Source organism: Carica papaya, chromosome 9 (genome assembly GCF_054855325.1).
Source record: "Carica papaya isolate Zhongbai chromosome 9, ASM5485532v1, whole genome shotgun sequence".
Taxonomy (NCBI): domain Eukaryota; kingdom Viridiplantae; phylum Streptophyta; class Magnoliopsida; order Brassicales; family Caricaceae; genus Carica; species Carica papaya.
This window is the reverse complement of record NC_142317.1, coordinates 37,901-65,802: the sequence shown is the minus strand read 5'-3', so window position 1 is coordinate 65,802 and position 27,902 is coordinate 37,901. Positions and strand designations below refer to the sequence as shown.

At 28.6% G+C, this 27,902-nt stretch overlaps 2 protein-coding genes across 2 annotated transcripts; both read right to left on the bottom strand.

The window, feature by feature from the left end:
* Nucleotides 1-12,015: 12,015 nt before the first annotated feature.
* Nucleotides 12,016-14,055, bottom strand: LOC110810377 (MATE efflux family protein). Its single transcript, XM_022036537.2, has one exon. It carries the CDS (start codon nt 13,931-13,933, stop codon nt 12,296-12,298), a length of 1,638 nt encoding a protein of 545 aa, XP_021892229.1. The 5' UTR covers nt 13,934-14,055; the 3' UTR covers nt 12,016-12,295.
* A 5,824-nt stretch (nt 14,056-19,879) lies between these two features.
* LOC110810274 (uncharacterized) lies at nt 19,880-25,466 on the bottom strand. Its single transcript, XM_088211513.1, has 10 exons — nt 25,251-25,466; nt 25,052-25,083; nt 23,440-23,589; nt 22,369-22,797; nt 22,211-22,287; nt 20,995-21,927; nt 20,704-20,877; nt 20,291-20,386; nt 20,049-20,144; nt 19,880-19,918 (listed from the first exon to the last, which is right to left on the bottom strand). Exons 1-10 carry the CDS (start codon nt 25,403-25,405, stop codon nt 19,880-19,882), a joined length of 2,181 nt encoding a protein of 726 aa, XP_088067639.1. The 5' UTR covers nt 25,406-25,466.
* Nucleotides 25,467-27,902: the final 2,436 nt, after the last annotated feature.

Below are 27,902 nucleotides of genomic sequence, written 5' to 3'. Positions count from 1 at the left end.
AAAATATATTTTTTTGTTTTTTTTAATGTTGTATTAAAAAATATTCAAACTTTTTGCTATACTTCTCCACCCACAAGCATAACATACCAACTTTAAGAAGATTACTAATTAAATATCGAATGAAATTGCAATATTTTACAATCAATAAGAGATAGAATGAGACATAAATCTATATGAAATCATATTGTAGATTACTAGTTGATCTTCTTGAAGTAAGACTAGGAGATCTTAGCTAATAACAATAAAATTTCTACCCCGGTAGAAGGTGGCGGAGAGAGGAGAGAAGACAAAAGGAGATAATAAAATATATGCCAAGGATTAAAGCGAATAAAGAGTCTTAGTAACAATCTTTATAGACAATATTTGTCCATCGCTGAAAAAATAGTATTTGAAAAGATATTTTTCTAACTACGGACTAGTAAGAAATTCATGCATTCGAAGAAAGTAAAGAGGATAAGGAGAAATTATTTAAGATGTTTACATTATGACATATATGTGAATGCAAGAGGACCAATTGAGAAAATCAATGAGTTTATATTTAATAGTTCTTCAAAACTATCTCAAAAAAGTAGTGAGCTATACTAATAATACCGAAGAGAAAACCATCAACTTTAACAGTTAAAAGAATGTGGGTTGTTTACATATAATAGTTAAGGTAAAAAAAGAGGATTATTAAAGCAATGCATAACATAGCCAATGACTTTGAAAGAAATTATAATATAGTCATTATAATTTTCACTTTATAGATCGAAAGGTGAAAATGGTAATGATTGAGAAAGACCGTGGTGCTTGAATGTAGGAGTATGAAAGAAGAGATTAGCTGGTTATAGATATATGTAGAGATAAAGATGAAAAAAGAGAACTAGAAGAGGTAAAAGTTTATATAAATGATAAAGAATAAAGAAAAATTGAACATAAATTTATAGAGAAATAATATGACACTAGCTATTTATTAGAATGTAGAAGTAATGAGGAAAAAATGTTAGGAGTTATGAAGAAAAAACTAGTGAATTCATTTACATATCGAAATGTTGAAAGCTTAGTTTTGAGGAAAGGAAAAGGAAGTTGTCATAAGATGCATAGAAATTCAATTATAAACGTGGACATAAGGATCATTCTGTATAAATTGGTAATGCAACTGAAAATTTCAAATAGACTAATATATAAAATTATTTATTAAAATGTTATTTATGTGCAAGTTGAGAGGTTCTTAACGGATAATGATATATGCAAAAGACAATATGGGTAGAGATCGAAAAAGAAGAATAATTTAAAAATGAATAAGAAAACGAGGCCCAAAAGGAGAGTAATGACACAAGGGTCCCTTTTTCCTCTCTCTCTCTCTCTAATTCATGAATGTTTTTGTGAATATCTTAGGGCTATTTCTTTATTTTTTCTTCTTTTTTATCCTAACTTTTAATTTTTTAAAAAATTTCATATATATATATATAAAAAATGTAAGTACCAAAAATAATTTTTTAATACAAAAACGATTTTGATAAGTCACATAATATGTTGCCTATGTCTACAACATTCTAGCATATACATCTACATTAATTATTTATTTACATAATCCTCTAATGTCTTTTCTTTACATATTTTATAATTACGTTCCAAAATAACATGAAACTTATTTAAGTTGGGTATGGGTAAGGAATTTTTGCGAGGAAGTTCGGTCATTAAAGGAGATCATAGGAGCAAATGATGAGGAATTTGGAAAGAGGGGTAAGAGTAGGGTTTAGAGTGAACGAGAATGTTATAATTCAGTTTTATCCAACTCGAATTTAACAAATAATTTTAGTCAATAATAATAATAATAAGATTAAAAAATTCAATGCCCTCATGTTCTAATTTTTTTTCATTTTATTTGGTTAATTTATTGTAATTTCTATTTCAATCATAAAGAATAATAATATATAAATAAATAAAATATAGTAATGGTAATAATAAAGAATGTGGCAAAGTGAAAAAGAATTACTAAAATGTGTGTACATATAAATATACACTCCCCGTATACCACAAATGTGGGTGTGTGTATATTCAATAAAAAAAAATATAGTCGAATCCGAATCACACTAAGAATGGACACCACCTAGCTAAGTTGCAAGCACTCAATGGTGGAAATATACACTAAGGAAGTTATAAGAATCATTGATGCACAGAAATTAGTTTATGGATTTGTCCAAGTAATTTTATTGTCTTTACCTGATTTGTAGAGACACAATTACAGAAACTATAATTTGTCTTATACATAGATGAAATAAACAAAAATTAATTAATTACTTATAATTTAAATATAATATAAATTTAAGAGAGTATGAAATAAAAATTATAGACTCTGTTTATACATATTTGATAACTAATCATGTGTCTACTCATCTATTCAAGCAATATACTTGAGATCTTCGCTATCTTCAATAAATATTCCTATAATGGCTACTTGATAAAATATTTAGTTCATTATACAAGTATTTTTTAGATATAAGTACACTCCAAAAAAAAATTTCTTATATCTTTTATAAAATCTAATATCATAAAGTAGAATGTTCAGAGATTCTCCTTCATTTAGGAAAACAGAGCTCAAGATGAAAGATGAAAATTTTTTGCTTGATTTTCAAATAATCTTTAAAAAATTTACTTAGAAATGTTATAGATGGATGATTTTAAAGATCCAAATAAAAAAATATTATTGTTAGACACAAAAAATATAAGATATGAGTATTAAATATTAAAAAAAAAATGTGCCTGAAAATCTATAGTCAAGTGTGGGATTTTGGAATTGCAAATAAGGTCCACACACATTTTAAGAAACACAAGAAAATATGTGTGGAAACCATGTGATGCCTTTCAAATCTTTTCTATATTCAATTTATATATTAATTAGTTTATATATACCGTACTGACTTTAAGTAAATCTTGATATATTAATTACTAATTTATTAAATGAACCTATTCACCCTCTAGACAAAGACAATATTAAATGAATACAATTTATTCATTATAAATTATTGCGTACCTAAATATTTAATTTGTTGCTTGAAGGTTATTTTTATTATATTATAAGTTCATATAATTAATAAATATTTGAATTAATTAAAAAACTAGAATTTATTCATTAATGTTAATATAGAAAGTGTAATTAATTTACCGAATTTTTTTTTATGACTATCAACGTATCTTTTTCTAAAGTAGCTTCTATCTTAAAAGATAAACTTGCTATATTATATACATATATATATATATATATGCATTTTCATTTTCTCTCATATTAAGTTGACCTAATCTGTCTATGTGCGCGGGGATAAGGTTAGTTATATGCCACTGGGAATTAATTAATGTAGGGTTTTTTCTTTCCAAATGTCATTACCTTCTCATAATCTCTAAGGCTTTTTCCCCAGTGCCCCTTTGAATAACAACTTGAACCAACGTGCTGTATGTCTTTTCATTTGAATTAAAGAGTTGGCCAAACCAGATGGTGTCTTGTAGTCTTAGAAACACAATGTGATATAAACAATTCCCTTGCGTCCATGATTAAAACTTGGCATCTAAGATCACTTTACAGTATTGTTGTTCCCATTAGTTTCTTAAATGGGTCCTTTCTATATAGATTTGTAGATATAAGTACGTACTAAACTTCTTCAATAGTCTTTTGGGCATGAAGTTTCTTCGGTGAGATTGGGCTGGAGATCCTTGTGTGATAAATGCTTTGCTAATTGTTATATCCTCTGGCTACCTGCTAGAAATAAATTGATTAAATCAGCAGATGATATCTCCGGTTAGCAGCCTTCGTGACTCTTGAATGAGATAAGCTTCCGTGCATCTTATTTATTTTTGTTTTAATATTTAATATACATTTTGCTTTTTTTTTTTTTTTTGGTTCTTCATCAGATTAGTTATATTAATATTAAGGATTTGAAATATTAAAAATGTAGGCCAACTGTGAAGGTGCTAGATGTTGAGGTAGTTGACATCATACAGTTTTCGGTTCGAATGCAATTATGATGATGACGATGATGATCAGCTCTCTTCTATAATTAAGGTACAACATTATAATTCCTAAAATATGTAATTAAGCATTCGTGCATGCATGTCATCGCCAAAACAGTCATCAATGAGCATAAGCTATCTGCTTTATTGATCACGAGTGCAGACCTGGAACAGCCAGTCAGCCTTAAATAATATCTTCTTTTTTTTTTTTTTTTCTGAAAATTAACTTTGGAAATCTGTCAGCACGTGCTTATGTCATGTTTTTCTTATATACCCATGTGATTAAATCTTAATCACCCAGCAATTTAGAGCTTTACAAAAATAGTTAATTCTCGTTGATTAGTTATTCTCCAAATCCCAACAATGATATTATAATTAAATTTATTTCCTCTTTCTCTCTATTACTCGGGAATTTCAGATACACAGTACACACCAATACACATCCATATCTTCAATTCCCAGCTGGTTCATATATGTAAATATATTCACAACTAGATGCAGAATCTATGTTGATTGTTTCTTTAAGATCCCAAGAACAATCTGATACGAATCTGGAAGGAAATAAATAGTACACCAGTTATTAATTTATGATCCATGAATTATTATTATATTCAGTAAATTTTAGTTGAATACTGAAAGGTAAAAGTTAAATCTACTTACAAAATACTGAAGGCAAATTTGAGTCAGATGTATAAATCTGCTAGTAGTACTGTGTATAAAGTCCACCGGCATGACTCACGTTGTAATAAAAAATATATGGCATATAGATACTATTAATGAAATGGGTACACCATTCAAAAATTAGCAGAGCAAATTAACAATTCTTAATCTCATACAACTGTAGTTCTCGCCTTAGGAGCTAATAATTACATATTTTTAGGACATAATAAATCGATAATTTTCATAAATAATAATTTATTATAAATTTTTATTATAAGAATCAAATTTAAAATATATCACCTATAATATTTACAAAATATACCTTTGAGGAAGAATACTATTTTGTTTAAAGTTAGTTTTAGTTATACTATTATGTTTAATTTTCACTTTATGTTAAACTTATTATACGATTTAGAGATTAGATATACTCGTATTTCTTGTTTCTTGACAGCTTCAAATGGCCGCATTTGGTATCTTCTTCCATTTTCGAACTTAATTGCTTTTTCTTAATTGATATTTTCTACTCTCTCTCTCTCTCTACATACACACACACACACACTTTTTCTTCAAATTAAAAATATACATATACATACATAGTACATAATGTGTCTTCAGATTTTTAAAAAATGGAAAAAACATATCCTCAATTTTCTTAATCAAAGAAGAAACTCAGAATCAAATGTCATATATATATATTTTTACGTTGACATGTATTAAGTATTAGTTGTTCTTAAAAAAAGTAATTGAATTTCTTATTTTAATATCATCAAAATTTTTCCAAAGTAGAAGACTTTGGAAAATAAATTTAAACCATAAGACTTTGGAAAGCCCTTAACTAAGCAGCAAGCATTCATTATATTTATAAATATTATGGGATTTATTATATATCTTTCTTTTAGAAGATTATTTCTTTCATATTTACATTCATAAGAGTGCATGCAGGCGACACATATAATTAATCAATACTGTCTTCATCGATATAACTAATTCTCTATGCGGACTCTCTTTATATTGGGTGAGAGTTCTTAATTACGGATGCATGTAGCTGATTGTCTACATATGCATGATCTTATAGATGTAATTATTTTATTTAAAATTTTCATTAAAAAAATATTGTAACAAGGTTTTCAAGTGAACAAAACATATATTTTAACATCATAAGTTGTATTTGAAAAAAAAAAGGGCGGTGCAATAAATTAGACAAGTCGGATTATAGATATGATTGTTTAATGTATAATGAGAAGTAAGCGAAGTAAATTTATGCATGTGAAGAAAGGTTTACGAATAATATAAATGAATATTAATTAATTTGCATTTTCCAAGTTGCATCTCTAAGCCTGCAAGCAACACAGTACGTATCTAGCTGTGCTGGCTTGCAATATACATTTCTATTTTGATTTGACTTGCTTCATTTTAATTATCTATATAAAAAAAAAAAAAAATCAAGAGTCGCCTAATTTTACCCAGTCAATCACTCTTAATTTTAATTAGAACTGATTAAGATTTGATTTTCATTTCATAATTCCCCGTCCATATACGTACGACTTGGTTTGTTTTCAGATTATTTTGCCAGTTTTTTCTTCTATTCTTTTTTAACACTTTGACCCGATACTATCTTACTTAGGAGACAATTTCTCAAATATTCAGCCAATCCATATTTTCTTCTTTAAAAAAGTCATTTCATTCGGCACCTACCCATAATAATTTGTACAGCTAAATGATAAGTTCTTCCAGAGGAATATATATATATATATATATTAGCAGTTTAAAACGATTAAATATAGATTTGGATAAAAATAATTAACTTCATTTTCATATTGATATTTGACATGATATTATATAAAGAACACAATCTTTTCCAATCAATTACCACTCTTCACCCATGTGGTTTGCTTTCAGAGATTTGTAGAGCCACAATCTCCTCAATATGGAATGGCAATGTTGCCTCTTCCCGTTTCAGAAAAAACTTTCACATGTATTGATATAACATATACCCATAAACGAATCGCTTTATTTGAAGAATCTCTCCTAATTAATTATTAATTAAATCAATACATAATGCGAGGGAAGAGTATGATTGGTTGTAGGACTTAATTAGGATCCAAGCATGTTTAAAGATGAATCAGAATGAATCTCATAATTGAACATGTTTAGTCAATGAAAACAAAAGATTAGTAATTAATTTGGGGCTAGCATTTAAGCATGGGACATTTCTTAATCTACGTCACTTTCTGATGCTTGGCCACCCTAAGGGGGTATCGTGGAGGGTAAGCGGCACGTAATTAAATTAAACCAGAAGTGGAAAATATAGTATTTTATTTACTCTACATGATTTCAATTTATTAATCAATATTTGTCTTTAAAATTAACAGTGGTTGTTCTACGAGAGAAGTCCCATACCTACACTGTATATCTTGCTTCTCAAATTCATATATACATTTTAGTTTTTACAATATATGTATAGCAACTCTTGGTGCAACTGTAATTGTATCTGGATTTTAAATTTTAATAAAAGCTACGAGAATCTACTTTTAAAAATAACTACTAAATTCTCTTAATTGTATATATTTATTGATATATTTTTCTTTTTTCAAAAAAATATTAATATCATTCACTTAAGTAAGAAGTGGGCTTCTATAACAATAAATCTACTATTCGAAGTGTAAAACACGTTTTGTGCTAGTATATAAACGATCATATTACAGTCCATACGAATTTATTTATTTATTTTCTAAAAAATAAATGATAATTTTAGTTAATTGTATTACAATTCACAAAGAAATTTTAAAATTATAGGTAAAATATAATTTTACTAACTTCGTCCATCTTTGTGAGTCTTTGTCCGTTTATATTGAAGTTACATTCATTCATTTCGCTACCTATAATGAAATGTAATAGTTTATGTATTCTCTTATTTAATAAAAATATAATTTTTGTAATTAATTTTATATCGCTAACTAAGTTTTCATTCAATTTCTTTTATTTATTTTTTATATAAAGGATGATGAACTTAAAAATGTATTTGTTACAGAAGTTAAAGAAGTATAATTTATACAAATAGTCGTAAATAATTTTTACAGTTCAATTCGTAATACTCATCAATTGTGTACTTTCTTAATATACATATAGCATTAGAGTATGAGAGATCCAATCTCTAAACTTTTGACCTTGCATCCAAACTAGCAACCAAAATTCCCACAACTATTCCCTCTCACACATCTTGCGTTAGTAATAAGAGTTCAAGCTTCCCTTTCATGTATCCTAGTTAGCCTCTCGAACTTGTATTTCTTGATGTATAGGGCATTGGTTTAACTTCTTTAATAAATGATTTAACTATTATGTTAATTTTTTTAATAATCAATTCACAATATGACTTTATTTAATCCCTAAAAAAATATGGTATGTTACATAAAACTCTTTCACAATCTCCCAACTACCAAAAACTTCAAACCTTTGGCTACCAATTTTTTCTTAACTTGAACTTTAATTTAAATCCTCTCTAGTGTATTCCTCAATAACGTAGAAATTCAAAATATTTATCTATATCATGATCCTTATATGGTTCCTTTGTAATTTCAAACATGTAATCTTCCATTAAAAATCATGGTATCATATTAGTAATTAATAATTTTTAAAAAGTAGAGTTTTATATAATAATTTTATAAGAAGGGGAAGAAAAAGAAGGGCATACAAATATAAAATTATTATATAAAAAAGGGACTGGAATTCATTTCCCATCTGTCCTCCCTGCACGAATTGCAATGAAATTACAAATAAATATAAAAATTCCCAGTGAAGCTAATGCCATTATTGACAAGGACAGAATCCAAGTTTGTCTTATTCTCTCATGAGATCTCAACAGCTAAACTCCAGGTGGAAGTGAACCGGAGCCTAACTTTAGTTATGGTTTGCCTGGTCAACTACGGTTGACTTTGAATCTCGAGAAATTAAAACGATGAAATTCATTAAATCAACCCTCTGGTCAACCTCAAGTAAAGTACTTGCAACGAAAAGGAAGGTACAACGCCATCATGATTACCTTAATCCAAATTGGTTCTCATGTTTCCATTTTCTTTTTCTTTTTTTTTTTCTTTCAAATTTTATAAAATTGTATTTTCAACCAAAGTCTATTCTAATTTAATATTTATAATTATTTTTACACAAAACTGTAACATAGTTCATTTATTGGAAGAATACTGTCTATTATTTAATTTGACCAACTTACAAAATAAGTCAGGAAATAATCTCTATAACCTATATATGTATATGCGACATTAAGTTGAATAAAAATATGACTCTCCCATTAAAATTTTTTATTACCTAAAAAAATAATTAAGAGTCAAATGATGAAATTTAATAATGTTATTTATATAATGCCGATAATATATATATATATTCGAAAATTCTATGCTATGAGCTTACCAAGCTATGAGTCATGTTATTTGCCTTCGAAACTTATTTAAAATTTAACATTCTTTTAAAGAAGTATTACATGTTTCGTCAAATTTAACGTGCTAGAGACATTTTAAATAAATATTTATAACTTCATAAATTAAGAAACAAGAATACTAGCCTGTATAAGTGAAAAAATTAAGTATATAAAGAGTTTTTGTAAAAGTGATCGGCCCTCGTATTTCAAAAATGTTTATTCAATTAAAATATGAACGAATGAATTATAATATTAAGAACTCAAAAAGATAAGAAATATATGAAATATGAATATAATTGATAGTAAAAATTTAAATTTAATTATGAATCATCTTACTCCTGCAAATGGTTGCAAACCCAAGCTCAAGCTACCTCCAAACTATAAAATAATGAATAGATATCTTAGTAATTCCAATAGAAGAAAATGTTGGGATGTTTTGCTTACGTGAGAAGAGGAGTGCTCTATTCCAAACATAGCTTATTGTGTGTAGCCTAATCCATATTTTATTTTAATTAAGATGTTTAGAGTTCTATTTATATCTTTCTAAATGTGATTGTACCCGTGGTACTTACCTTGATGAATTTTTTTATATCTACTCGTGATTCTCGTAGAACAATCTATACATCTTTAAGCTTCTAACCCGTATAAAATATTTTCTATATTTTGAACAAGATAGAAAGAATTAACCAACTTTTCTTAGTGGAACAATTAGTTTTTATTCCAATATATACTTAAGAGAATATTCTTAAACCATACTTGAGATTGACGATGAAAAATAAAAAAATTATTTTACAATTAGCTAGTAGGCCATAATGAATTGATTCTTCGAACCTTCTCAACATACTCACAAGAGTTGAACACATGGTCAATCATCTCTTCAGCTGTCCCATATAAGGCATTTAGAACTAGTATTTATGTTTATGCACACCAACTTGTACCGTACTGTTAACATATATTTAGAGAGGCCATATGGTAGGAAAATAGCTTTTCATATAATTTTTTATCAGACTCTACCGTTATCAGAAGAGCAACCCATTGAGTTAGTTGTTTATTTTTAAGCCTTGTAATGTTCAAAGTTTATAATATGTTCACCGTTTTATCATGTATCTATATCAATTTATCTAGTGAAAGCTTTCTATTAAATAGGATGTTTGTAATCATCGAAGCTTCTTAAGGAGTAAAAAAACTATTTACTAATTAATGATGTCATTCGGGACCTACTGTATTGATTAAATTAGAAATAAATACTATTAGTGTGTTCATGATTCACTAAAGGTCTTTTTAAGATAAGTAGGTTTGCACTTTAATATTCCTAAAAATTTAAGAAGGAATAACTTTTCTTATTTAGTAGTTTTTTGAATTTTATACTTTTCTCATTTGGGGTATAAGTGTGATACTTAGTTGCTTAAAATTTAAGAATATTAGTATTTAGATAATTTTTTTTTTTAAATTTAGAACTCGATTTGGATTTGTTTTCTATAAAAACAATAATTTAGCATTTTCTTCAACTCTTCCTTATTTTTTTTAATCTCTTTGTGTGATTTGTTCTTCTGCCTGTTTTTATATAAAAATTGAAGAAATTGAATAAAAAAAATTTGTATCTTCATACACACATTTAAATTGCTTAGCTGACACAATATATCTAATAACAAAAAAAAATAAATGCCCCTTCATATATAGATTGGTGGTATAAAGAATAATAAGAAACCATAAATTGGAGAAAATGTGAACTTTATACAAGAACATTTAAAAACAAACTTCATTTGTCTATTTCTTCTTTTGTTATTTTAAGTTTTAAATGACGATATAAATAATCTTATTTAGCGTACTTTTAATTTTATTTGAGTTTTGTGAGCTAAAATGTATAATACAATGATTTAAAGGTGACTTCTTTAGTTAAAATATTTAGAGACTTTTTTTTAATCAAAAATCACAAATAGTTACACAAGCTTTCCGACCATGGAATCATTATTACTCTTGAATTACATATTCTCATAGGAGTAAAAAAAATGTGATTTTTTGCCATTTAACTTTCTTCTCCATTTGGGATTCTTATATGTTATATATTTTTTGAAAAATAAAGTATAAAGTATAATATTAATAATGACATTAAGGAAGAAATGTTAACCTATATACAATAAATAATGTACTTATTCAAATAACAAGGCAAAGAAAATAGACTCGGAGAAAATTGTTAAAAGTTGTAAAGCCCCTTTAGCACATCAATAATTTTAAAGGCTTTGGCATGTACTATAAACTCGTGGCTCAGAATTGGACAAAAAAAAAATTAGAGCACGAAAAACATATTATTATAAATAGATTTTAAAAGTTCTGATCCCACTTAATTTGATTGGACAATAAGCTAAATAAAAAACACATGCAAAAAATAAAAAATTAAATTAATTATATTTAACATTTAACATTTTTGTCATTAGACTTGAACTTGATTTGATGATTTAATATAAAGAAATCAGAGCATTTCATCAGCTGAACTTAATTAGTGCAAAGCAGCTAGCAAACAAGAAGAAGACTTATTTTCATCAACATATCCAGCTGGTCTTGCATTAACTTTCAGATTACAGTATTAGTTATACTGCATCAAATGAAATCGTCAGAATTCAAACATAAAACCTTCCTAAAGGACAGAAAACTCGGAATTATTAACTAATTACCTAAGTCAGACAAAAATATATATATTTTTTTCTTTCTATTTTTCAGTTGCCTTGGTCTCTTTTTCTCTTAATCTGTAGTTAATATTTGTGCACTTGCTGAATTGAGTGGAATCGACGCATCCCAGCTGCCCATTAACAAAGCATGCTACTCTTACATCCCAGTTTTCAATCTTGAAAATTTTTCTTACTGATGTATATGTAGCCGACGGGGTCAAAGCAAAAGTACGAAAAATTAAAGTACTCTATGTTAAATTTAAGCTAAGAAGATATATAAAAGAGACTGTCATTGTTAATTTTTGTATGCTATTCTAGACAGGACACGGTACAGGGAAATTAATCCTTTGGATTCGAAGGAAGTGTAATAGCAGATAATCTCCAAGAGAGTTACTCTGTTTACACCGTACAGTAAAAGTAATTAAAGTTGTTCAAAAATAATTGATCTAGCTCTTCTATTTCCTCTCTCTCTCTCTCTCTCTCTGCCCACTGTACAATTTTTCTATTGACAAAAACCTTCCGAAAAGATAGAAACCAAGGAGGAAAGGGTTTACTAAACAAGGCAAGAAAGATCAAGTTCATCTGTTTTTCCAATTGAATTATGAAAAGAAACCCCAATATTGATTTCGACTTTGTCTGGTTTCTCCTGATCAAAATCTTCACTGTCGACAATAAACACGCCCCCCGTCAGCTCCTTTGCTCTATCTGCTTCAGAATCCCAATCTGTTCTATAGACAACTATCAGCATAGTCACCACACACGAGGCCTGTGCAGCGAAGAGACCGAGCCACAGCCCTTCAAAATCGAAACCAGCAAAGAAGGCTAAGGCTATCGCCACCGGCATACCTACAAGGTAAAAGCAACCCAGGTTGATGTTTGCCCCAACTTTTGGCCTTGCGGTGCCCCTTAGCACTCCACATCCAGTGGTTTGTGGGCAGTTTCCGAGTTCACACAGCCCGATTATTGGCAAAACAAGCGATGTCAATGCTATGATCTCTTTGTCCTGAGTAAACATGGTAGCCCATATTTTTCTCACCATTAAGGTGAAAAACAGAGCCGCAAAGCCCAGCATGAAGCTGCAAGCGAGGCCTACGAAAGCGGCGAGTTTTGCCTTTTTGGGCTGATTCGCTCCTAGCTCGTTGCCAACTCTTGTTGACACGCCAAAGCTTAGAGAAGATGGGAATATGTAGATTAAGGCGGTGGTTTGAATCAGAATTCCCATTGAAGCGACGGTTGCTCTTGGATTCAACAAGAGTCCACATACCAAGATCATGATCTCGTACCACCACCATTCAAGGCAGACCGAAATGCAGCTGGGAATGGCCAAATTCACGAGAGTTTTCCATGCTTTAAAGCACTCTGTCGAAAATCCACCCCATGTCTGTTTATGGACGCCAGAGACGAGGACATAGATTACTAAGGAGCCTACTAGGTTGAAGTTTGTGCATACCCCAGTGAGAGCAACGCCTCCGATGCCTAAATTCAGGTGAAAGACAAAAAAATAATTTAAGGGTATGTGCACAAGAATGGATAGAATGGCGCAAAACGTTAGAGGCAAAGTTATTGACTGGCTTCTTAGGTAGATTCTTAATGGATGCAAAAGCGATTGAGCTAAGAGGTCAGGGAGAGAGTAGGATAGATATGCCTGTGCTTCGGTTGCTATATCAACATCTTGGCCACAAAACAGTAAGATTCTCTTCATATTAAGCCAGAGAATAGAAATAGGAAGCGAAGCGAAGATGAGCATAAGCACTGCCCTCTGCAAAGTCAGGCCAAGAAGAGTGAGTTTCTTGGCACCGTAAGCTTGACCGCAAATGGGCTCCATTCCCATGGCAAGGCCAGAGAGAATAGAGTAGCCGGTTATGTTTGCAAAGCCCACGGCGAGTGAGCCTCCAGCCAAAGCAAGCTCTCCAAGGTGGCCAAGAAAGAGCATGGAGATGAGCGAGCGAGAGTATAGCATGAGGCCTGTCAGTATCATGGGCAAAGATATTTTAGCTATTGAAATGGCTTCTTTGATGGCGGAAGACAGATGGGTTATGTTCTGCGTCTTGGAGTGGTAATTTGGGTTTGGTGTTGGACTTTTGGGGATCAATGGGGTGTTGATGTCGGGCTCCTGCGGGTCTTTGATTGAGGGAAGGAAAGGGAAGCTTGAATCGCATTTGCAGGAAAAAGAGTTACTTTGCTGACACATATTTGTTTTTGTTTTCTTGTGTTTTTTGTTTTTGCTTTTGGTTTTGTTAACACTTAAACAGTGAAGATTTCGTAATGGATAGAAACAGGATACAGGAGAAGAGAGAAGAGAGAAGAGAGAGTTCGGGGGGGGGGGGGGGGGGAGTTTGAAGAGATGGATGATGGTGGGGTTTTATAGAGGTTTTTAGGTGGAGACTCCCTTTGTTTTTTAATTCTTTTATTTGTATGAACTAAATTTTTTTTTCCCCCTCCCTGAACTGTACAAAAATACACTTTTGACTTCATTTATTTTACTATAACGCGTCTCTGGCAGCATGCCTGTGTCGTCTACTGCCCGGCGGAGAATTGTTACTTGGACATTTTCATTCTCCGACTAAGATTCTTTTACTACGAGCTGTAGCCCACGGCCTGATCTGCATTGTCTAAAATGGAAAAGAAGAGCAATAACAACAACAACAAATTTTTCTTATGGTTTTAAGCTGAAGGTGGATGGAGAAGAATAAAAAGGGGGGTTTTTTTTTTAAAAAAAAAATATATTTTTTTAAACAGGGGGTGGTATATATTATGAGAGCTTTAGCTAATTACATTTTTCCTGAAAGAGAAAATATTAGATTACTTTATTTTAACCACAACAAATAAAGAGGAAAACAACAGAATTTAGTAATTATTTTTTTTAAAGAAAATTTCAATTTCAGGACGGAAATTAATTCTTAATGAGGATATGTCTCTGCCGTAGTATTTGAATAATATAAATGTAAGCAGATTGTTTGGTGTTAAATTTTGTGTAATATTAGATCATCTAACGAAATAAGACGTGAACATAAGTTAATGATCTAAAATTTGCAGTCAAATTGCTAAAAAACTTTCGGCATATAAAACAGAGAAAGACAATCAGGTTTTGGCATATACTGGCCAAGAGTTTGTCTCTGGAAGCTGAGCATTGAACAGTCAGTCACACTACAAATTCAAAGTAATTTTAGTATTATTTGCTAAACAAGCCTGATGAGTATTATTAGGTAATAATCCTTACCTTATCCCATTTGTTTCAAGCATGATATTTTAAAAGAGAAGATTTTTTTTGCGTATTCAGTTAGGTGGATGATGTAGTTATGATTGGAGAAGTATTTTGGAGTGGAGAAAATTATTAAAAAAAATATCTTATATAAAGGGTGGGTGATTATTAGAGCATTCAAATCTAAGAAGATAAATGGTTGCGGCAATTACCGAGAGTAAGATTTGGTCCCCAAGACTAAATTATATAGTTGTGGCAACCATTTCTAATATTCTTCTCCTTGGTATCTTATACTAGAATACGCGGCTACTTCACTAACTCGTCGACCTTCAAGTAACACATTATATTTCTATCATTCCTTCAAACTACTGAAGACCTCCTTATAAATTACAGCGAACTCATGAGTCATCAAGTTGTGTCATAGTGAAATCTAGCTACAATAGGGCATATGATAGATATGGTTTTAATAAAGGCCAAATCATCTAATTTACCATATGATTTGATCTAGAGGAGGTTATGAAAGATAAATTTATTACTTTAGGTGAAATATCTTGTGTAAAGACCGACAAAAAATATAATTCATGTAAAATATCGTTTGGTTAAGAGGGATATGCAGGTGTACACTATTTGTACTATGTATCAATCTTGATTGAATGAAATTTTTATTATATTGTTATATTATTTAATTGTATTCTAAATTTAATCCTAATATCATCTTAAATATTTTACAAATAAAATTTTTGTTTATTATTTTTTTCAGTTATAGAGATTATAAATATACATATTGTAAGTTTGTAATAGAAAATTAGAATTTAATCAAACTTACATTAAGATAATCATTTAGGAGAGAGATACACATCTATTAGAAGTTCTTGAAAATAAATATATTGTTTACAGTGTTTATATCATGTCTATTAGGATAAAAAAAAAAAAAACAAATGTTGGTTAGTTGATTTTGGTATTGCTAGTCACAATTGGGAGACACGACAGAGATAAAAGTGTCCATACAGAGGAGATATATGACATATGCATTATATTTTTAATAAGGAACGTGGGTCGAAGAAAGAAAGAAAGAAAAAATGTAATTTTTGGTCATAAAAAAAGTGTAGAAGAAAATATTTATTTTAATTTGCATAAATTCATGATTGTTACTTTTCCTTGACCCAATACATTATATACATATATATATATATATATATATATACAGATTTATCCATTTCCACGTGTTTGAGGGGGAAAAACATATATTTGCATTCAAACCCACACCAATAAGTACTTTATCTCTAATCTTTTTGGAAAGAATTACTTTTTCATAAACCTTTCGGTTAATTGATCCCTTGGAATCTTGAGTAAGGAATGAGAAAGTTATCTTTAGTTGATAAGAGCTTACGGTAGGGATAAGCATTGAACCGCAAGAAACAAACTAAATAACAAAAATGGCATGGGTGTAGAAATGAGAAACAACTGACATATATCTTTAAAGTCCTTTTGAAAACCAAAGATGATAAAAATATTACTCTACATATAGTTATTATCACCACTTTCAATTTATTATTATTATTATCATCATCATCTAAAATTGCTATATCTAACTTTAATCCAATTACTTAATTTAACAAGTTCATCACAAAATTTATTAAATGATAAGATATAATTTCTGAATATTTAAATGATTCAAGAGCAATAAAGATTAAAAAAAAAAAAAAAATTCAGCTGTAAAGGTAATAAATATACACTCATAATATATTATGGAGCATTATAAATCAGAAAACTAAAAATCATACCATAATGAAACTAATTTCTTTAGTGTCACTATATATACTTTTTACTAATATTCCAAAGTTAAGATTTTGGAATTAGTCGAATGAAATAGCATAAATATTATCATGTTCTTTTGTAATTTTTCTCACGAAAAAAAAATAATGAGAAAAAAATCTACAAAAAAAATGAAGATATTTAAAAACACAGTTAGGCTAATTAATTTTAGGATACATTATTAAACTAGTTTTTAAAATTTTATACATTTTTTTTAATTTTTTTTTATTTTTTTAAAAAATTGAAATATTTAAGTCATGTTTGGACACTTCAAAAATTTGTTCAGAAAATAGTATTTAATTAATAAATGAATAAGAATGAAAACAAATATAATAACCAGCAAATTTCAAATACTAATCTAATAATTTGTGCTTAATTTTCTATAAATGTTCTTTCAATCACATTTAATTATTTGTCCTTCAAAAATACATACAAGAAAAGATGAAAATCTTCATCTCACCGTTTGTCACGGGTAATGGAAGATGCTATATATAAATATATAATGACTGTAGATGATTATAATTAATATTAAAGTTTTTGTTTTTCTTTCATTTCCTTACCAACAGAAACCGAGGACAAGACTCGGATTTGTCTCCATGCCATAAACGCAGACGAAGAAGCTTATAGTGGAGAAGACAACCTTACGTTGGTGACAAAAACCAGATCATACCAATCTTTGTACGTAATTATGGTATTAGGATAAAACACACTTAGATTATCTTGTATAAACCGCTTTGGTTTTTATGTTAACATCATCTTCATCTCACTTCTTGTGCTAAACGTTCATAAATTGAGTTTCATTAAATTATTAATCAACTAATAAATTAGAAGCATCCATATGCAATAATAATAATAATTAAAAAAAAAAAAAAACTTGATTTAAAAGATCAAATCAATTACTTCAATACATTAATTAGTAATAAAAAAAAAAAGAAAAAGAAAACTAAAAACAATAAACTGGTCCCCAGCACATAACATAGTTAAGTTTCACTTGATTGCTAGTTTATGTATGGATAGGTTTGAGAACGTGGATGTTATCTAGATATCTACTTAAAAATTTCAGTCTAATTGCTGTCATAATTTATTTTATGCATTATGTATTATGTATTATATATATATATATATATATATATGTATACTTTTTAGTTTTAGTAGTAAGAATGTTTCAAATTATTTTGAGATAATTTTTCTGTCAGAATTCTATTTGCAATAATTGTACAAAATAATTAAAATAAAAATTTGAAGTAATGTTTTGTGGGTGGTGTAAACACGCAATATTTCTGATCAAGTAATTAAGCACTTGAAAAAGAGTAGATTGATCCTTCTTTTTTTGACTCTGTGTTTGAAGTTTTGTTTTGTTGGTTAAACCTGTTTTTGCCAGGCGTTCCCATTTGGTAGTTGATTAGCGAAGCCGGAGCCATCTGGAAGATGGGACAGATGTTTGTTTGCCACTAAAATTTATTGATTAGTGTATTTTTTTATTTAAGTTTGGAATTACTTTGAATCTAAATAGTAATTTAAAGGTCTTAAAAGAATATATTTATATACTTTATTGTGATTCAAATTTCAAATATATTACAAACATAATATTTTAATTCTAATTCAATTACATATCCATATGTATGGTTTGTTTTCACTCCTTCATCGATGAATGATTATCTAATTCGCAGTTATTTTATTGTTAGATTACATGTATAAATTATGATTAATTTTTCTATATAAAATAATTAAGAGTTGAATGAAAATACAATAAGTTAATTTAATATATTATAATGTAAAACTGATTTGAACAAGAAATTAGGAAAAATGATAATAAATTTTGAATGAATAAATTATAACTAATTGTCTTAAAAAATTAAGTTAATAACAAAACATTTTATTATTTATAATATATATTTAAACAAATTAATAGTTTAGACCCCTGAACTAATTAATTATTTTTTGCTCAAGTTTTTTAGCATGATAAAAAAAATTCTTCATATGTTACTTGGAGTAAGTTGAAATTATTGTATAAATCAAAATCATAATTTTGTTCATCTTCTTCAATCTACTTCTGTAACATCCCGCATTCTCTATTGAGAAAAATCATAATTATGATTTTGATTTATACAATAATTCTTCTACCACCACCCAGTAAGTGAACAAGTTTAGACACCCATAACCAACTAAAAATACTCTCGCTATTAATTATAAACTTTTTTAATTCATAATTTTAAATAAAATTGAAAATGTATAAATTACAAATTATAAATTCTTGATTTATTTGTATTTGAATATTACATTGACAAAAAGGGAGTTTGGTTGGTGTCTCAATTACTACACCTGGGCCCAAACCCAATCTATTTATTTTGGTCCATCCCAAGTAATTTTATGTTTCACTAAAAAATACACTTTGAATTTCATAAATAATTAAATAGAATTTAAATTTTTATTGTTTTAGTTTTCTGTTATTTTTAGTTAAAATAATTTATAAATATTAAATATTTGGAGAAATTTATACTCTGCTTGATCAAGGGAGAACACAATTGCAATTATTTGTTTTACTACCTACTTATCCTTAATAAACTTACAAGTTGTTTAAAAATGTGAAATCTTATTTACATTTCTTTTTTCCATCATTGAATGACATACAAAATAACATAAAAATTATGATGTTTTTTTTTTTTTTAAACAAGAATTTTTGAAAAATATTCTAAAAAATAATAACTACATACATACTCCTTCTTTTTTCTTAATGTTCATTATTTATTATAATTTTAATCTCTAAAAAAAAAATAAAAAGAAAACATAAAATGTGAAAAAGGGGAATTTTTTTTTCCATTTTCTATAAAATTGTTCATTTTATTAAAAAAAAAAAAAAAAAAAAAAAACTTATAAATTGAGATTATTTATTTACATCAATTCCTTCCCAAATTTCACCCACAAGTAACTACGAGAGAATCTACACCCAAGTCTTATTTTTCAAACCAAAACAACACCTATCATATCCCAGTACTAACAGAACAGCAAATCTAAATTCAAATGGTAAATATGTTTAGCTTTTCTTCAATGTCTGGATTTGTACACTTGCAAATTATGATGTCATTTTCCTCAGATTGGTGGGACAAGAATCCATCACCCTCAACATAGGCAGTTCATGAAGTCATCACTTCCCCAAACCTGCACCAAATAAACCAATGCAATACTTGCCATATCAAACTTCTTTTGTTCAAAGAAATTAAATGGAGAATATTAATATATAAGCCAGAAAAAACACAGATTACATAAGAAAAGAAAAAAATTCATATGCCTGGTTCAGAGTAGTTGAGAGATCCTCAAAAGAGCCATTCTCCAGTGGAATATGCATGGCGTTAAGTTCGTCCATGAAGTCTCCACCACTTTGTTCCTAAACAAATAATTAAAAACAAATGCTGATTAATGGTTAAAAAAAAACGTACACTGCGCATATCTATACATATTTATATACACCCACGCACACATTCACGCGTAACAAAAGAAATTTAAGCTACTTGGTTACAGCTTAAGACTTGCCTTGTTGGGGATTTCGAAGTCAAATATTGGACTATACTCATCCAGGCCTACATTAGGATTGTTCCTCACTTCTTCACCGGCGTTATCTTTTTGAGCCTGAGCACACAGTAATATTCAAGATATGAAAAATGCGTTTCTATAATAAATTTTTAGTTACATGAAAACCATTGTCAAATAGTTTCTTTGTAACAATTTTTTCAATCTTATAGAAAACTCAAGTTAAATTCTTATATTTGACTGATCCTTTGTTGGGAGTTAATGATTATGTAACAAGTTTGATTTTTGAAGTAACTAAATACCAAGATCGTGAGAAAATTACGAATTTTTTTGTTATCCTATCAAATTAGAAGCACTTAAGTATTAATCTAAGAATATTTATATATATATATATATGTATGTATATATTTTTCTACCTGGTAAATGGCATGGGCGTTTTGATTCAAAGCAGAACTCTCTAAAATAGGAAAAGAATTGTCTGGAAGATCGGGAATCATGAGTTTATCCATAAGAGGGCTCAGTTCTTCAACATTAATGAATCCGTCCTTTGAGAGGTCAGCATTCAGGACACCTAGCCCACCTCCTGGTTCCTGTACAGCCAGATTATTGAAAAATAAAAACCATGATTATGGATATAATATACATTAAAATTAAATAAGCTTTATATATAGCATAAATAATCAATTGCTTGTGAATTTATTACTTACCTGATAATTGGACTGGTAGTCGTTTGTCTGAAAATTAAAAGTTTTACCATCTTCTCCTAATTGTTGCAAATTATTTTCCATGTTATCCAAGGGATGTTGATCAAAACAGAAATCATTTTCTTGACCCTGTCTATAGTTAAAAGCAGTAAACTGTTGCTCTACTAGTGGCAGATTCTCCTGCGCATGGCTCATGAAATTAGTATTGAATCCTTGCTGCATTACATGGTTCATACCCTGAGCAGGAGCGAAAGAAGAAGAACCATCTTGACCCAAATAACCAAAACAACCATTAATGGCCTTGTTGCTAGCATTAATATTGTCGATCATGATTCCCTTATTCATGAAGCTTGAGCTGACATTATTTGGATTGGCGAGCTGCATTTGTCCCAATCCCAGTATCTCTCCATCACTATTCACCCGAATCCCTGCATAGTTATTGATGGGGAAATTACCATGGTCAATATTGCTGCCTGAGTTATAGTTGGAGCCATGAAATCCATTAGAGGAGGAGCCAAAGTTGGCAAGACCAAATAACTGATCTGCTACCCTTGTTTCCTGTTGATAGATTGGCATTGTACCACTCATCAGCCCACTACTAGGCAAGTTTGCTCCATTGATGATCTGGTTCGGTTCGAACCCGAAAATTGAAGGATTGGCATTACTGCTTTTTTTGCCAAATTGTCCAAATCTAAAATGATCCGCAAGCACAGATTTTCCAACCAATGGTTGAGGACTAAGAAAGGGTCTGTTAGCACCAACAGCTGAGATGACACTGCCTTTAAGTGGCTGAAATGGTGTTCTGCTGGACGATTTGTATTGATCTTCCAACAGTGCATGACCAGTTGCAAAGTTTGACCTTAAAGCTCTGTGAGACAGTGTCTTTGATGAAAGATCTCCTTTCTCAGCAACTCTTTTTAGGAAGATCCGATACTTCTGCAATTTTTTTCCCAAAGGATATATAGATATGTTGAATTGTAATAAGCTAAAAAGAAGTAAGATTTACAATTCTCCGACTTTCTCATACTTTCGTAAAAAAAGTAATTCACCGATTAATAAACTATTGACAATTACAATAATAAGCTCCAGCTTTCTGCAACAGTATCATTAAGTTCGGGAATACCACTGACAGTCATATGGCTTGCTATATTTTGCATGAAATATTGCACGAGATATGTCTATATATATATATATATGATCAGTTGATTACAGAACGGACCTGCAAATGGCTGGCAACATTTTCTCTCGTTAAGCCTGGTACATTCATGAGCTCAAGAATCTTCTTTGGGACTGCCTCTGTGATATATCAAACATTAAAAGTATACCAAAAAAAATACATACATTACATATATAATGGTGTAAGGAATTATCACTTACTTTCCAAGCTTATGCAATGTACGGCATGTAGAAATCTAGTGTGAAGAGAATTTGTCCAGACGACCTTGGCCTTTTTAGGAGCAGAAGGACGATCTTCTTCCTGCTCTTCGTTACTCCTCCTTAGCGGTGCCTTTCTCTTGCAATCCTTTCTAGTCGGAACACTTTTCTTCCCAGCTTCGTTAACAGATGATATGGAATTTATCTCCTCATGAAGTTGAACATCACAATTTCTTCCCGGGCTCGCTGCACCTCTAATTTGAATTGTACTTCCTGTTTCTTCGATAACGATAGATTTACATCTTTTAAATGCAACTGCATACTGCCATATGTTTCTCAGGTCATCAACGTTGAGTGGTTTTACTAAAAAGTATACTGCTCCACAGTTTAAACTCTCCAGCATATTACTCTCAGTTTCATCTGAAGACATTACTGCATTTAAAAAAAAAAATAAAATAAAATAGGCTTATATCAATAATAAGTTGAGATAGAGAAATAACTTCTTATCTTAGGTGTATTTTATTTTCATCAGTAATATATACTTCAGCAAGGTCAATAGATATATTGTTTAGGAGTGTACACCTTGTTATTCATTCAATAAATCTCATTATTATTATTTTTTTCAAAGAAAAAAAAGAGAGAGTAAATAACATAGATATGGGTAAACACTTAAAAGAGTATTAAACAATTGTTTGACAAAAAATTAGATAAACTTAAGATTAGAAATAGTCTAATCAATTATTTATACTATAAGGGAATTGCAAACCCATAAATATGTACGATCAAAAACATGAATTATGCCTACATAAACCCACCAAACTTTATAAAGAATTAGTTTTAATAGAAATAAAAGTACTATTACTTAAACATTAGAATTCATATTTTAATTCTATATTAAATAAACAATGAAATAATTAAGTTAATAAAATAATTTACCACCAGTTATTTATATTGTAACAAAAGAAGATATAGCTTAAGGCTAAAAATACCTACAAAGTATATATGTTGGGTACTAAACACGATTAATATTTTATTAGAGAAAATTAATTTGTATGACAAAATATTTGCACTTACTAACAACAGGCAGATTAAATTCTTCATCAATTTGTTTTTGCAGTTGAATTCCATCCATTCCGGGCATATGGAGATCGGTGACTACCAGGTCAACATGTTGTTGCACTCGAAGGGCAGATAAAGCATCCACTGAATTTTTTACAGTTGAAACTGTGCATACCATAGAAAATTACTTAAAAATAAGTTAATTGTTGCCACCACTATGATCAGTAAATATTTTTTTATTATTAAAAAGATCACTTAAAAACAAGTTGATTAGACTATTTTTAAAACATATACATGAAAAAAATTAAAGTTTAAGTCCATGTCGATTGACATAAAACACACACACACACATATATATATTATAAGATAAACATAATCAATAGATATTAAACGTACTATGTTAATTTAGTGATTGAGGGTAATTTGCAAGTGTTTATAAATTTGAATCTATTTCTATGAAGATTTTGCTAATTTTGGTTTTTTTTTTACAATGTTCATAGTTATTTAGGGCTTTTACATTTTTTTTCTTTTCATTTCCTAAATCTTATAATTTGTATAAGATGATGTTTTACGGAAGACATTATTTATATGTGATTATGGCATATATTTACAAGAGGCATATAATTATAATTTTTTTTTTTTTTTTTTTAATGTGAGATCTTCAAATTGCATAATCTTAATTTTTAGGTTAAATCTTTAATAATAGCGGAATTAGAAAAAAACTAAAATAACAAGTAGGGTTTAACTTTTGACTAACATAACGTGATTTATGTCCGTTTTGAAAAATAATTATACTTTTTTAATATTGTTGCGTAAAAATTCATTAAATACACAAAGTTTGAAAAAAGAAAAAAAAAATTAGAAATTATAAACAAAAAAGATTTGAAGATTCGGGTTGTTTATAGAGGAAAAAATGGAAAACAAAGATTAAAATTTGTTACAAGAGAAGATTGAAGACAAAAAGATCCTTTCTATATCATTTTTTTTTTCTTTATAAAACTCAAGTAGATGATTTTGTTTGAGTAGATTCTGAAAAGAGTTTGCCCTAATTTTTAAACCATGCATGCAGAACCTTGCAAACCCAAAGAGGTGCATGAGGATATTTAGATATTAGAATACAAATATAAAATAGATCCAATCTAGGATGATTAAGCTAAAATGATCAGAAAACAAATCTTTCATTTTCATTAGAACAAAAGATTGAAGAGAATCAAACGAATTAAAGTTGAAAAGTTTCACATATATAATTTAAATCAAGAAAATTATCACCTTAAATTCTCAAATCTAGTTGCTAACTGAAAGTAGTTGACTAGTAATTTCATCTTGTATAGCTCAAATAAAAACATTTCAATACTAATTGAAATCGATATGTAATAGAAAGTTCGAAATTTCTTAGTTCTCTCATTCAATATTATCTAAAGAATAAAAATCTAAAAGTTCTTTTTTGTGGTTAAATGCCAAAAAATCAAGTCGGCTCATTCGTGTTTATCTTGTGTTGATTGTTATAGGTCTCTTGAATATTCTATATTACCTATTTGAGTTCTTTTTTGATTTGATATTTGTATGTAATGTTACTTTATTCTTATTTTTTTAATTATTGATATGAATTATCTTATTAAGATCTTACGAATTAGTTGAAATTTCAGATTCGTACTAAAACTACGATGATTCAATAAAACCTTCAATTTAAAGTACATGTGTGTAAGAAAATAGCAATTATATCAGTGTAGAAGAAAACCGTGTTTTTAATGTAAAAGCAAAATAAGGAAACAGAAACAAAGAGAAGAAATCAGATAAATTTAAGTTTTGAAAATTAAGAGGAGAGCATATACGTAGAATATATACATATACCTTGGTACTTCCAGGTTCTGAGCATGCCCGAAACAATGGAGAGAGATGTAGAATCGTCATCAACAGCCAAGACAGAGAAGTTGACAAGGGAAGGCATTTTGTTAGGAATTGATCTTTGATCCACACCCATGTTTTGACGACAACCTTGAAGCTTGCAATAAAACTAGAGAGACAGTAGATTAATTTATAGATTTTAGCAGTAACTAAATTACAAAACTAATCAAGGAGGGATGGGCGCTCTTTTATTCTAAAAAGATGAACAAAAAAGAGAGATAGACACAAAGACAAGACAAGCTTCCATTTGTCACAAAAGTTGACAAAGAAGAGAGATAGAGATGAAAGGTCAGATTTGCATACCAATATTTGTTTGTTTGTTTTTTTTTTTTTTTACCCACCACCGCCTTCTCCTCCTCCTCCCTTCCTCCTTTATATCGTGCAGTTCCCTCATAATTAAATTTGTAAACAGGCAAATACAAAAACATGTGTGCCCCCTGATTTGAAATGCTGTTTTAACCCAAAAAAATCTAGTACAAAATCAACATTTATTGCAGTTTACCAAAGATAAGAGATTCTTGCAAAATCAGCTCCTTCTGAAGAAGATTTCATTAGATCTTCATTTGGGATACTCCTTACTAGATTTTCATATCCCAAATTAGGAATGATTTTATTCTTTTCCCACTTATCTCAGTGTATTTATCATGTAATATCATTATGCCTACATTAACTGTAAAAATTAAAATTCAAGTTAAATAATAAAATTGATGTAATTCACTTCTTAATTGAGAAAATTAAAGGAATATTAATGAGTGGCATTATTATAAGTACTCACATTAACGATTTAATTTTCTTTATATACACATATATCGTGTTAATAATGCTATTTGACTTCAGCTAATTTGCCCTTTATGAAATAAATAATTAACTATATTGAAAAAAAAATTTATTTGCTCAATAAAAGATGTTAGTTTATCATTCTATCATTAATTAAATAGCCAGATGAATCCACGGTGTCAAGCTTCTTAGTAGTAGAATTTCAAATGACATTTACGTATGTCAATTAATGATAAGTAAATGTAAACTAATCTCAAGTATTGAAGAATTATTTTTTTAAACTCATTTCTATTTGTGGAAGATCCGGATATTTTCATTGGAGATGATGGAGCAGGTTTTGGTTCATGGAAGGTGAAGAAGATTAATGATTTCTTTACGATTGTTATTTTATTTTTAATATTAATTTAATAATATTTTTTTTTTTAAAAAATACATTATTTGTTACTGGTAAAAATATATAACATTATTTATTATACGTGCAAGCATTAATGATAATTATCTTTAAATTTAATTAGCTAGAATAGGTAGTGTAGTGTTGGATATATATCTAAACAATAATTGATTATACACTTATATTAAACTTTATTTTTATGTTACTTTAATTAATATCGAAAACCATTCCTTTATTTTTTATCTTAAAAAAAAAAAGTCATCTATATGTTTTTAAATAATTAAATTCTAAATAATGACTGATTACATACTATAACTACTCAATTCTATCTTTTTGATACTTTAATTAATATAAAAAATCACTATCTTATTTTTTACCTTAAACTTCTAAACGTAGTGCTAAAGAGGCAAATCTAATCATTAATAAACACGAAAAAAAATTAAAATAAATTACCATAGTCATGAAATTACTGTTAAAAAAAAAAAAGACTTTTTGAGGAAAAACGAAGGAAAAAAAAAAGAAGTTTCAGTAATTAGTAATTGTGGTACAAGATATATTGATAATTTAAAGAAGAAGTATTCTTAATCATTAATTCATGCAGGGGATACAGACAAAGTTTAAGCATTTATGATTAATTTGATTTTCACAGGTGAATTGTATTTTATCATAAATTATAACTAAATCTAAGTAAATATTTATATAATATTTACACATCTTGTTTTGAAAACAAGTATTTTTTTTTAAGTCTTTTGTAACATTAATATAAAAGATTTAAAGTATTTTAATTTTTTCATTTTATTTAAAAAATTTATCTAAATGACAGTATTAATGAACCAAAATTTATTATTTCACTATATTCATGTGTATATTTTAAAATAAAATAAATATTCGATTCACAATTTGATTATTAATTCGGCAACTATGATTTACGAAATTTTGACAATATTTTATGCAAAATTTGAACTATATATATATATATATATTTAAATTAATAAAAGATTGTGAGACATGAAAATATAACATAATTATCAATGAGCTGTCAATCCCTAATAATAAATTGTTATGATGTGTTTAGGCTTATATAATATATTTGCATGCATAGTTCTTTTTGTATTGTTCTCTTGATATTTTTTGTTTTTGTTTTTGTTTTCTTTTCAAATTTTCGGTTGTTTGTTCAATGTGTGCTTTTCTTTGATTTTTGTATTTTTTCTTTAAAATTTTTTATTTTCTTTGATTTTGTTAACATTACATTTTGTTTTCATATGTCCAATCTCCTATATTTATTTTCTTGTAATCTTTCTTTTTCTTATATGTTTCTTTTGATGTTTATTTTATAAAAATAGGTAATAGATATCTTTGCACAATTAAAAAGTATTTAAATTCGAACCCATGCATAATTCATATT